This window comes from Syngnathus typhle, linkage group LG4 (assembly GCF_033458585.1).
Source record: "Syngnathus typhle isolate RoL2023-S1 ecotype Sweden linkage group LG4, RoL_Styp_1.0, whole genome shotgun sequence".
Taxonomy (NCBI): Eukaryota; Metazoa; Chordata; class Actinopteri; order Syngnathiformes; family Syngnathidae; genus Syngnathus; species Syngnathus typhle.
The window spans coordinates 10,134,290-10,146,141 of NC_083741.1; the positions used below are offsets into that span (position 1 = coordinate 10,134,290).

The window sequence follows — 11,852 nt, forward strand, 5'->3', positions numbered from 1 at the left end:
GAATCACGACACGTTGTATAAATAGGCTTTAATTTGGAATAAATACATTTTCAAAATGATCAGTGTAAAATGTCAGAAGTTGTATGAAGAACTATTTAGATGAAAATGGCGATTTTTAATGCTGTAAAAAACAAAAAAAGACATTGTATTCCAGTTGTATTTTCATTTTTTGTTCCCTTCAAGCTCTTCATTGTTCCCATCTGCAGCTATCTTAGAATTCAGGGACATCAAATATATTTGATTGTTTCACTGGATTTTGGTATGTAATCGAGCTATGTTGCAGCATTAGTAGCGTAAATGTTCATTGGGTTTGAGGAAACATTCATAAATTTGCATCACATCCAACAGCAGTCATCACAGTGATGTACATTGGGTTTAAGAAACATTGTTACACAAATGTTAGAAAAGTTATTCCCATTGTATTTTAGTCAGATCGCCAATTTGCATCACATCCAACAGCAGTCATTACAGTGATATGAAGGCTAACTATGCTCTCAGTGCAGATGGCATATTTTCATTCACATAGACAGCTTCCAATAAAAACACGTTATATACTGTACACAATAACAAATGTTGGTTTATCCAAAGACCAGCTTGGAGTTCTGCAGTGATGTAGCCATAACACAAGTATCAATCTGCTTTTAACTGGCTCTCATATGTTTTTTGCTGACCAACTGATGCTGAGAGGGTTAAGCTAAAGAGGAGGAGGATAATCAGATTGACCAGTAGGCAAAGTACTGTTAGACCCAGTGAGTTTGCAAAGGTGATGGGTAGGGAGTGGTTCAGAAGCCAGGAACGTCGCAATACCATGTCTTGCTCAACGGCCATCATCTGGAAGTGGGTGGCAAGGATGCCAAAGACGTGGAAAAGTTGATGACTGTGACCTGCAGACAGAGTTATGACACAATGTTCATAATGCCAGATGACCAAGAACATCTTTCACGAACATTTTTGACGCTGATTCAAAAACATATTTTTTTCAATCATAGGTTTTTGAGATTTCTTCATTTTTTGGTTTTAAATGTATTCCTCCTCCGGCCCTGCCTGTGTGGAGTTTGCATGTTTTCCCTGTGCCCGTGTGGGTTTTCTCCAGGCACTGCGGTTTCCTCCCACATCCCAAAAACATGCTTGGTAGGCCAATTGAACACTCCAAATTGCCCCTAGATATGAGTGCGAGTACGGATGGTTTTAAATTTGTCCAACGCGTTGTAATTCATAGTTATGAGATTTCAGAAAAAAACTCCTTCTGATGCTGAACCTGACTCTTAATTCATAACACCAAATAAATAGATCATATAAAATAATATATCATTATTATTATTATTATTATTATTATTATTAATATTATTATTACAATTCTTAAGTCTGTCTGACCCAAGAATAAAACAGTTTGCTTTGCGGGCCGATCTTACATTTGTCTTACCAATATAGTCGAAGCTGCCAGGTGCCAGGCGCTCGGGTAAATGTGTTGCAAACAGGAAGCCAGTGAGGAAAGCCAGTGCAATGTGGGTAAAGTGGAAGACATTGGCTTTGTTATCAGTGCAGCCTTCCCCTTCACATAGGAACAGCTGGAAAAGATAAACATTGCAGCTTTAGCAGCTGGAAACACTTTTTCAAGAAATGTATCCTTTAGTCTTTCTATCATATTAATCAATGTTTTGTACTTCAGTACCTGAACCAAAACCAGCTTGATGTCAATTTTGCTCTCTGTCTCTCTAGACAACAATGTCAAACTCAAGGCCCGGGGGCCAGATATGGCCCGCCACATCATTTTATGTGGCCCGCGAAGACAAATTGTGCATAAAACTCGTGTCATTACTAGAATTGGAAATTGTCTTCACTTTTAATATATATATATTTTTAAATATTTGACCAGTTTTTACTCGTCTGATTTGAAAACAAGTTATTTGTCAATTTGTTTTGTAGCTTTTACTGTATATAATATGAGGAGCTCATACATTTATTTGGGTTGACAGTCATAATGGCCCTCCAAAAGAAGCTATGACTACAATGCGGCCCGCGAAAAAAAAGAGTTTGACACCCCAGCTAGACTTTCTCCACATCCGCTGATATTGTAGCTGTGGTGTGTTGATGAAACCTACTGACAATGAGCTGACAATGGGGCAATGAGTAGAAATTCAAGAATTGCATGCGCATGGGGACAACTTGTTTTTTGTTTTTGTCCTATTTCGGAGACAAGTGTGGCCCTACCCTGTAGAAGACAGGAATGCTGTCAAACAGGTAAGGGTAGACAAAAGCAACAAGACGGAGCACTTTGCTGAACCTTGGAGGCTGGCATTCAGAGAATCTGAAATAAATGAAAATAAATCATGCTCAAATATTCAAGCTCCTTGCATTTGGCATTTATTTTTATACGTGCATTGACTGGCAACTAACAGAGACAATAACGCATAAAAACGGGAGATGAGCCCCGTGGGGACTTAGCGGTTCAGAAAATGGATGGACGGATGGATGTTTGAAAGGATACTATTGATAACAGCTTCCCCAACAGAACTTTCACCCACCCGCCTAATTTTTTTTCTACTCTACTTCTTTTTACATTCAAATGGGAGAATGCAAGAATAATTGACTTAATCAAAATGAGGTTTCTGTAAAACAAGTTTTGCTTCTATTCATTGTTCCACCTACTTCCAGCTGAAACTACAAATGCAGTAAGTCGCTGTTTGTGGTTGCTCTCTCTAGTGACATTAACAAGACACCACAAGATCAAAATGCCACTGCTAGAAAGATTATCTGAAGGTGAATAGCAAAAGCAGAATCACACAGGGGTGTACAACTAACATCATTTCAGACCCATTTCAATAATACAAGTGAAAGATGTTTACCTCTTTACAACCTCGTGATTATAATGAAGAAATGGCAATCCAAGCCTGGCAAGATGGCAGATGGGCATGAAAAACAGTGAGGCGGTTACATATATATCATCTCCTACCTACAGCCCAAATGTGTTTAGTAACTCGGTGTAAAGATTTACATTGGCAATCAATCAAACACACACAGACAATATTACAGCCCGATCTTGGATGCGAATGCAATGGAATCATTTTAAATATTGTATATTTGTCTGCATAGTTAAGGCGTAGCTGTCACATAATTCACAAGATGATAGCTGGTGTGTTGACGAGCATGACATACTTCTACCAAGAGATAAAGTTCTCACCATACCTGGAGTAGCAGGCCAGGCTGGTGCATATGATGGCGTTAAGCAGAGCAATGGGGACGAAATATTGGTGGAAGATGCTGTTTACCCACTTGTCTGGGAACACGTAAGCTGAATACGTGATTGCAGTACCTGGATTTCAACATATTTGTTTTAGAAATTTGACTTTTAACAGTTTGTAGATTTATATTGAGGTGAGCTTTTTCTATTATGTAATTTTCCACCGATGTACATGAGACCATGTCTTGCACATAAGGTGAAAAGAAAATGCTTTGCTTACTTTTGTTAACTAACCATAAAACTAGTCCAATAATGTTTAAACAGTGAACGACCAAAACATATGATCAACCGCAAAATTTAATACAGAGCAGAAATTTTGCCTTTTCAAATGTTTGGACTCGGACTTGAGAGGAATTGATCCAACAAACATATTTTTTTCTATATTACTACTAAATGCCCTGAAGTGTGAAGCAGGAGTTTGTCACCAAAAAAAAATCGAGAATATTTTTTTTAAAGTTCAGCAAATTTACTGGCTGCACATGCTAGCGTAGATAAAAAATTGACTTGCATTATCTCATATTTTTGTGGGAAAACGATACCATTCATGATTTACAATATGGTTGATAGTGATGTACAACTACATTGCATCCATGCAAGAGCTCTTTCTTTGGCTTATGAGTGTATTGCAGTAAGGACACGTATGACACTCACCCATGCTGTAGAGACTTAGGGCTCCATAATCAATATAAAAGCACATATGTCGCACCCGTGCTGACATGCTGTTGAAGGTGTGAGCGCAGCTTGATGCAAGTGGATATATGCAACTGGAAATGATTAAGACCACCAGAGGCCAGGTGAAGGGATGCTGCCATGCAGTTTGGGTGAGCACCACGCTTACTAGTTTCCATAGAAAGTACCTACAAAGAGGAACAAATGGGTCAAGGGGCGCTACGGACGCAAAAAAATTAAATGCAACATTGTAGGAAAAACAGCGCTTACAATATACCGGCAATCAAAATCAGGAAGCATCAAGTTATGGGGAAAGCTATGCATTCCATGTTCTTCAATCATGAGAAATTTGGGTGCATCAATATAGATATATAAAATATTTTGTCCCCTGAATATATTGTTGAATAATGCTTTTAATATTTTGATCTTGCTTGTACAATGACGTAGAATAATTCCTATTCTACTAGTGTCCATTGTTAAACTCAAGGCTGGCGATGTGTTGCCAAGGAACATTTGTGAGACTGCTACAGGTCGAGGAAACACAGTTGCTAGGAAGCACAACATAAAAAAGATATACAAAAATCGCATTTGGATCAGTCTTAAATGATTGTGACAGCCTTTTAAAAATATTATTTGCATGATATTAGGCAAACAAAAATTGTTTCAACAACCCAATAGTAAACTGTGTGTAAGACCATGTCAAACAAACAATGAGCGCAGGAACGTGACGGCAAGATGATGCAGGTGCTTACCAGGTGGGCAAAAAATGGGTCCAGATGTTAAGGGTCTCATTGGTCAGCTGAAAGAGGCTTAAGATGCAGTCAGTGGCTGAGCTACCATGGTAGCGGTAGCCAGAGATAATGCTGTCCTCATGGAAAACCTCAAGAAGAAAATAAGCAAAAAAAAAATAAATTCTCTGTCATAGGAAAATGTACAGGTTGAGATGTGCACGACATTAGGCGATGTTTTATCGCGATAGTAAAAAGGCCTACAAAATACAACAATACCCTGTGATGAGTTTCTGTTTGAAATTTCACTGTTATATTACAACTTGTTGTTTTTCCTAATAATTGTAAAATACTGTATTTGACTTAATAGTTAATCAATCAGTTAACAAGAACAGCGGATAACTAATTCAACAAAATGTATTGATGTATTGCTTTAAATTTCTGAAGTTAGATCAGTATCTTATAGTATTTTGTAAAAAAAAAAAAAAAAAGAAATTGGGGGGGAAAAAGTACAGTATATTTTAATGGCTATTTGGGGGAGATTCATACGGCCCTGGTCTCTAGCCTATACATTTATCTGAGGCCCCGAAACCAATTAATAATTATGATAGCCATCCATTTTCAAAGCATTATCGTTGCGAGTGAGCTGGACTATATCTCGGTTGTGTTCAGGCAAGAGACGAGACACCCTCTGGACTGGTCGCCATGTACGATTAAAAAAAAAATTGATGAATTACAAAAAAGTAAAAAAAAGTCATTTTAAATATCATTTATTTACTTGAGACGTAACTCTCTTTTGGCATGATATTGCCTTGCAGCATTATACAAGATATTGTTTGTTACATTTAAGAAAACAATGAAAATGCACTGAATTAAAAATAATTCTCACAGAACTTTTCACTCCCAACGCAAGTGCAGTAAATCATGGCACAAGTTTGAGTTCTTGTCCCATTGCTCTAAGTTTCTATTGAGTTTTGTCATACATTGATGTGAAATAAATCATGTTTGAAGTACAAACGTAGCACAAATGTAAACATTGCTTCTTTGGACAGTTACTTTGAAGTTTCCCACCCACTTAATTAAGAATACCGTATGTTTCCGTTAAAGGTACAGCAAACTTACTTTGGGCACTTGATTGACGGTGACGACTCTTGGCAATTTGATGAGGCTGAGCATGTTTAACCTCAAAGTGCTGCTATGCTGTCTGTGAGTGATCTGATTTGAGGCTGCCGTCGGGGTGTGCCCTGGTGTCTTTATAAGCGTTGTGCTGCCATGCCGTCCCAGTAGATTCCATGCCCCCCCCCCCCCCCCCTCCCTTCAAACCCAGCGAGAATATCCAGTATACCTGTGCCACTCCCTCCTCGACGTCCTCCTCCCTCAATCTTCATTCATACTACACACTTGGTGTTTTGTGATTCTGCCGAAGTCAGAAAGGACATGTAGATCTTGCTTGGGTCAAACTTAGTAGCCAATTTAATGTTTTATCCCCAACGTTAATGGGAAATTTATTCAAGACCTTACTACTGTAGTATTTAGGTAAAGACACATGACTACTAACACTATATTATAACGAGATGCTACATATTCAAACTTCAAGCCATATTGTGCTGGCTGCTAAGGTATTGTGCAGCATTATTTTTGTTGACACTACTAACAAACACAACAATGTACTGTTAAGATCTAATTTGAGCACTATTGCCAAGCATCTTTTCTGCTCTCTCTCGCTCAGGGGAAATAACACCAGGGCAACACAGCATGTTTGTATACCAAGAGATGCATTACCTGTACTCCTGAAGGAGAGCATCTCAAAGGGATTAAAAAAAAGGTCAAAGAAAGAAAGTTGAAGACATACAACAACAAGAACAAAAACAGAGAATGGATAATGGCAGATTCATTTGTATTTGAGGCCTTACTACCTCAGCCATGCACTTTATATTACCATCAACAAGTGATTTCTGCGAGGATACCTAACCATGTTCCCTGGCAGAATTGGCCATAGGGACCAATAGGGGCTCTCGCTTAAAGTCAGGTGGGATAGCATAGGCTCCACTCACCCAGCTGGGACCCTAGTAAAAGTACCTAAGGGCCTAGTGCAGTGGTGTCGAACTTTTTTTTTGGCGGGCCGCATTGTAGTCATAGCTTCTTTCGGAGGGTCATTATGACTGTCAACCCAAATAAATGTATGAGCACCTCATATTACATACAGTAAAAGCTACAAAACAAACTGACAAATAATTAGTTTTCAAATCAGACGAGTAAAAACTGGTCAAACATTTAAAAAATAGATATTATTAAAAGTGAAGACAATTTGCAATTCTAGTCATGACACACGAATTTGATGCACAATTTGTCTTCGTGGGCCACATAAAATGATGTGGTGGGTCGTATCTGGCCCCCGGGCCTTGAGTTTGACACCTGTGGCCTAGTGGATGGATGGATGGATGGATGGATGGGTGGATGGATGGATGGATGGATGGATGGATGGATGGATGGATGGATGGATGGACGGATGGATGGATGGAAGGACGGACGTATGGAAGGACGGACAGATGGATGGGAAAATTATGTGAGCTCCAGGGTCACCATGACAACAGTAGGCAATAGTCATATGACCACAAGATGTCAGTGTTTTCAAGAGAAACGCTAAAGGGGCGGAAACATATTTATGACTCTGATGTTAATCTTCATTGATGAGCGATTCAGATAAAGGATGGATGTCTAATGTGTGCCGAGGGGAATTTTCGTCATTCATTACTATAAGAGCATTCAAAGAGGGTTCGATTCCACCTCCGGCCCTCCCTGTGTGGAGTTTGCATGTTCTCCCCGGGCCCGCGTGGGTTTTCTCCGGGCACTCCGGTTTCCTCCCACATCCCAAAGACATGCTTGGTAGGCCGATTGAACACTCCAAATTGTCCCTAGGTGTGAGTGCGAGTGCAAATGGTTGTTTGTCTCTGTGTGCCCTGCGATTGGCTGGCAACCGGTTCAGGGTGTCCCCCGCCTACTGCCCGATGACGGCTGGGATAGGCTCCAGCACGCCCGCGACCCCAGTGGGGACTAAGCGGTACAGAAAATGGATGGATGGATGGAATGCAGACGAGCGCAGCCGTGTACTTACTGCACGTGACGTCTGTGTCACTGTTCTGAGGTTTAGGTTCGAATCTCGGCTCGGACCTTCCCGTGTGATGTTTACATGTTTTCCTTGCGCTTGTCAACGGTATACAGTATACCGCCTCTCGTTGAGACATCAACAGGCTCAGTAGACGGATGGATGTTATTGAAGAAAAGGTCAAATGTTGCATCTTTTTGACAGTATGCCAAGAGCCTCACATGGCAAGCTTGAAACATTTTTGTTACAGCTGCAAAAGCAATAAGAACATGACATGAAACTAACTGGTTGGTGCTTGCATGAAAACCTTAACCTATTATTTTGGATCAAGAATAATAAAGGATTAAGACAAGTCAAGTCATGTGCATGTAAGAGAATTATTGTCATGTGTTATTAAAAGTAGGCCGCTGTCAAGTTCATATTAATGCAAATGTTAAGAATCAAATAGAATACAATGTGGACACAGTACGAGTTGTCTTGAGCACCATAGTGAGCCAAACTAAATTCCCATCCTTGACTAATTTTGACAATTGAATAAAATATTGTACATTTAGAGAGAACAACCATTAGACAAAGAATGAACTGATACTAGATGACCAAAATTTATTTATTTGAAAAATGTACTAGATGAGGGATAACTACCTTGAGGCTACTTGTACATATCGTAACTATTTATACAGATGCACCGAGGCACTTGAGGGATCCACAGACATTTGTAAATTGATCAAATCAATGAGAAATTACATTCTGTTGTGGGAATTATTGGTGTCATTTGAAATGTGTTTCAATAAAAGAGCTGAACCAATGGAGGAAAAAAAAAATATCTGATATGATGACTCACTCATTCCCTAGTGGAGTACTTTGTACATGAAATGTCTGCATTGAAAATAAAAATAGATGATTTACTGCTTCCTCCCTTTTAATTACTCCACAAAAATAGTAATTAACTGTGTATGTCTACACATTTTCCATTTGTAATGATGGCATATGTGAGACAAAAAGTAACAGATGTCTATTCGAATGTTGCTGTCGATTGGTGTCCCTGGAGTTTCTGTTGCCGGCATATGTGTATCCAAATGAGTGGTATGCACAGCAGGCTTTTGATACATTATTAATAGAGTTTCACTACAGGCACTTCTTTTTCTTTGCTGACTTTCAACCATTCTTGTTTTTGACTCAATCTGGAGAATTCTTGGCAGTAGACATAATACAAATTGACGTTACTTAATAAATGTTACAAACGAAACAAACATTTGTTTTTCTCATTGTGGTCTAACTTAGATACGGTTCTGGTGAAGTTATTCAGAAAGACATATAAGTCTGATAATGCAAAGTCATAAGGAAATGAAAACATGAAACATAATATGGCACCCACACCACTGTACACTTTATGCAAAAACGAGTCAATACGAAATGTTGGTCAAGTTAAAAGATAAATATAGACTACAGAAGAATTGAGGAAAAAAACACCTTTTTGACAATTCTGTGATCACAAGTTCAACCTATGTTGCAGAAATCATAGATAGGTTCACACATCCATGCTCAAGCCTCAATAACTTGGATTTATGGAGGACAATTCAAGAGGCATTTATAGTAGCTGATGTTGCTTCCTTTGTCTTAACATTAAATCAAAGTAGAGACTTGGGTACAACTGGTAATTGGGTTGTAGTGAGACCATGATGTCACTGGCCTAGAGAAAATTGTATACTATCTATTTTGGGCTGACAAGTGGATTACACTTCAACACAGTACACACTTTGTTTTCACACAAAAAAAAAAGGCGGTATACTCTCCACCCGGCTACTTAGAGTATGTATTGTAACTGCACAATTCAAAGCACACTATTGTACATTTTGCCAAATATTGGATTTTTTTATTCAACATAGAAGTGTATGCGAAGAGTGTCTCAAAAGGTTCTTTTCAATATATTCAGAAAAAAAATATACAGAACGTAGCCTGTTCATACAAAATGAGAAGAAGGTCATTCCGCTCTCGGCTTCCACCATAGTGGCGGTCCTTGAAGACTTCTCAAGTGGTAGGTTAGGACCCAAATGTGGTTGTGGATCCATTTCAGGTGAGTTGTGGACAGCTAATAAAAAAATACATGTATTCTTATTTTGTTTTTATCGCTACACTACATAAGTATACCAAATCCCCGCATACATCATAAATATGGCAAGCGGTATGCTTTCAATGGTAGATCAACCACATTTAAACAGTCTATGAAAATATACAGGTGTTGTTTGAGGATATCTTTAAACAAAACTTGTTCTTTATTGTTCTTAGCCTCGATAAAAGTGGATCACGACAATGCAACAAGGGAGAATGCTGGTCCCAGGGTAACAATATTTGAGAACCACTGCGTGAAGACTCCCCAAAACAGGTACAGGAAGTCAATAATGTGGAGGAGGGTTCAAGAGAGTGTTAATTTCATCAAGTAGTTGAATTTATGAGGACCATAAAGCCAGAGGCCGTCTCAAAGGCATCTGAATGGCAGCCGAGGCGACAGGAAGGCTCGCACAGGAGCCATGAAGAGACTGAGCTTATCATCTTTATGATAATTATTGGACAGGGAGGCTGCACTCAACAGTCAAGAGGGATGGTAATATCATTACAGCTGAAAGAAAGCATGGAGATGGATGAACGTGTTGCTGTGCTACACACATTATGATTATGTAGCAAAAAATGCCAGAAGGTAATGAAAAATACAAGCAGGGGCATTCCCTCTGTGGTGTCTGCACTTCTCATTGCATGGAAAGAGGGTAATTAGCATAAAATATTAATCTGGGTTGTCTCTCTTCATTTAGACATTAAGGACATTTAATATGTTGTTTGCTGTAAAGTCAAAACAGTTCAATATTAATGAACGAGTGATGCAAAGCAGCTTGACCAGAAGTAAGCTAAAATAGCAAAAGATCAGTGAGCCCTGAAGGCTAAATGCTTTCCAAATACAATTACCTAGGCTCAATGAAGATAAATGGACCATGTTGACAGATCGCCATGCCTGGGTGCAGGTGTAATTGAGCTTAATTATGATCATTATAGCAGTGGCGGACCACCAGGGTTGACAATCAGAAGCTATGACCACCGAAGTAGTATTTGTTTTGTTTTCATTTATTAGCAACAGTTTATTCTGTTCACTTTGTAGCATTTCTCTTCTCAATGCTGTGTCTGGATGTCGCATTTTTCATCCAATCAGATTTGAGCCACTGTGTTCCGCCATGGTAATTTAATATGCCTTCAGATCAGAATCAGTCGTGCTCATGGTATTGCAATGGCTGTTTTGATGTAAGCAGCGATGGGCAAATTAAACAATGGAGGAGGCCACAATGTTGTTGTTGTTTTTTGCCAATACCAACAGGAAGGAACGTAGGACGAAAATGCCGTTTTTAAGAAGCCAAAATACATGTTTGCTTTTTCATTGACACAATGCATTGTAGATCACACTCTTAATATATTTCATGCTTAAAAAGCATCCTTAAGACCAGGCAAAACTTTAACAACATAAATGTGAAGAATTAGCATAATAATCAATTAAGGGGGTTTCTGATTTGAGTTGTGTTACCATGGTGGAGGCGGCTCAACCTGAATGTATATGCAAGTTTGATTTTGTGGAACCGATTGCTGATTTCAGTCTGAAATCAATTGGGGTTAAAATGAAGCCTGTTACATGGCAGTAATGAGCTTTTGACAAAAGGTTTTTGGTCTAGTGAAGAATAACTTCAGGGTAAGCTTAACTACAACCACGCAGACCTCCACTATGCCACAATTTTACCGGACAGTAATATGTAATTCAATTGGGACGGAAAAGGAGCGTAGAATATTGAATAATGAAATTTTCCTCCATCTTATTTATTCATCTTGAATATTTGTCAACATTAATACAGTTGATAGAAGTAATTCAGTTATGCTCCTCTCTTGCCTTAAAAACAGACACAGAGCTCAAGAAAATGCCTTTATTTTCCTTCCTTCTAAATTTGTTGGAAAAAAAAAACTAGTTTTGAAGCACAAAGTTTTACTTGGAGTATAAACACATCTATTTATGTTAGCATTTGCACATTGTGCTTGGACTGTGAAGTCTATAGAACCACTCTGGAATGACACAAAC

At 38.8% G+C, this 11,852-nt stretch overlaps 1 protein-coding gene across 1 annotated transcript; it reads right to left on the minus strand.

The window, feature by feature from the left end:
- Positions 1-13: 13 nt before the first annotated feature.
- On the minus strand, positions 14-5,919 carry paqr5b (progestin and adipoQ receptor family member Vb). Its single transcript, XM_061277157.1, has 8 exons — positions 5,761-5,919; positions 4,663-4,790; positions 3,893-4,098; positions 3,187-3,313; positions 2,847-2,891; positions 2,212-2,308; positions 1,424-1,568; positions 14-884 (listed from the first exon to the last, which is right to left on the minus strand). The coding sequence occupies exons 1-8, from the start codon at positions 5,812-5,814 to the stop codon at positions 631-633; spliced, it is 1,056 nt and encodes a 351-aa protein (XP_061133141.1). The 5' UTR covers positions 5,815-5,919; the 3' UTR covers positions 14-630.
- Positions 5,920-11,852: the final 5,933 nt, after the last annotated feature.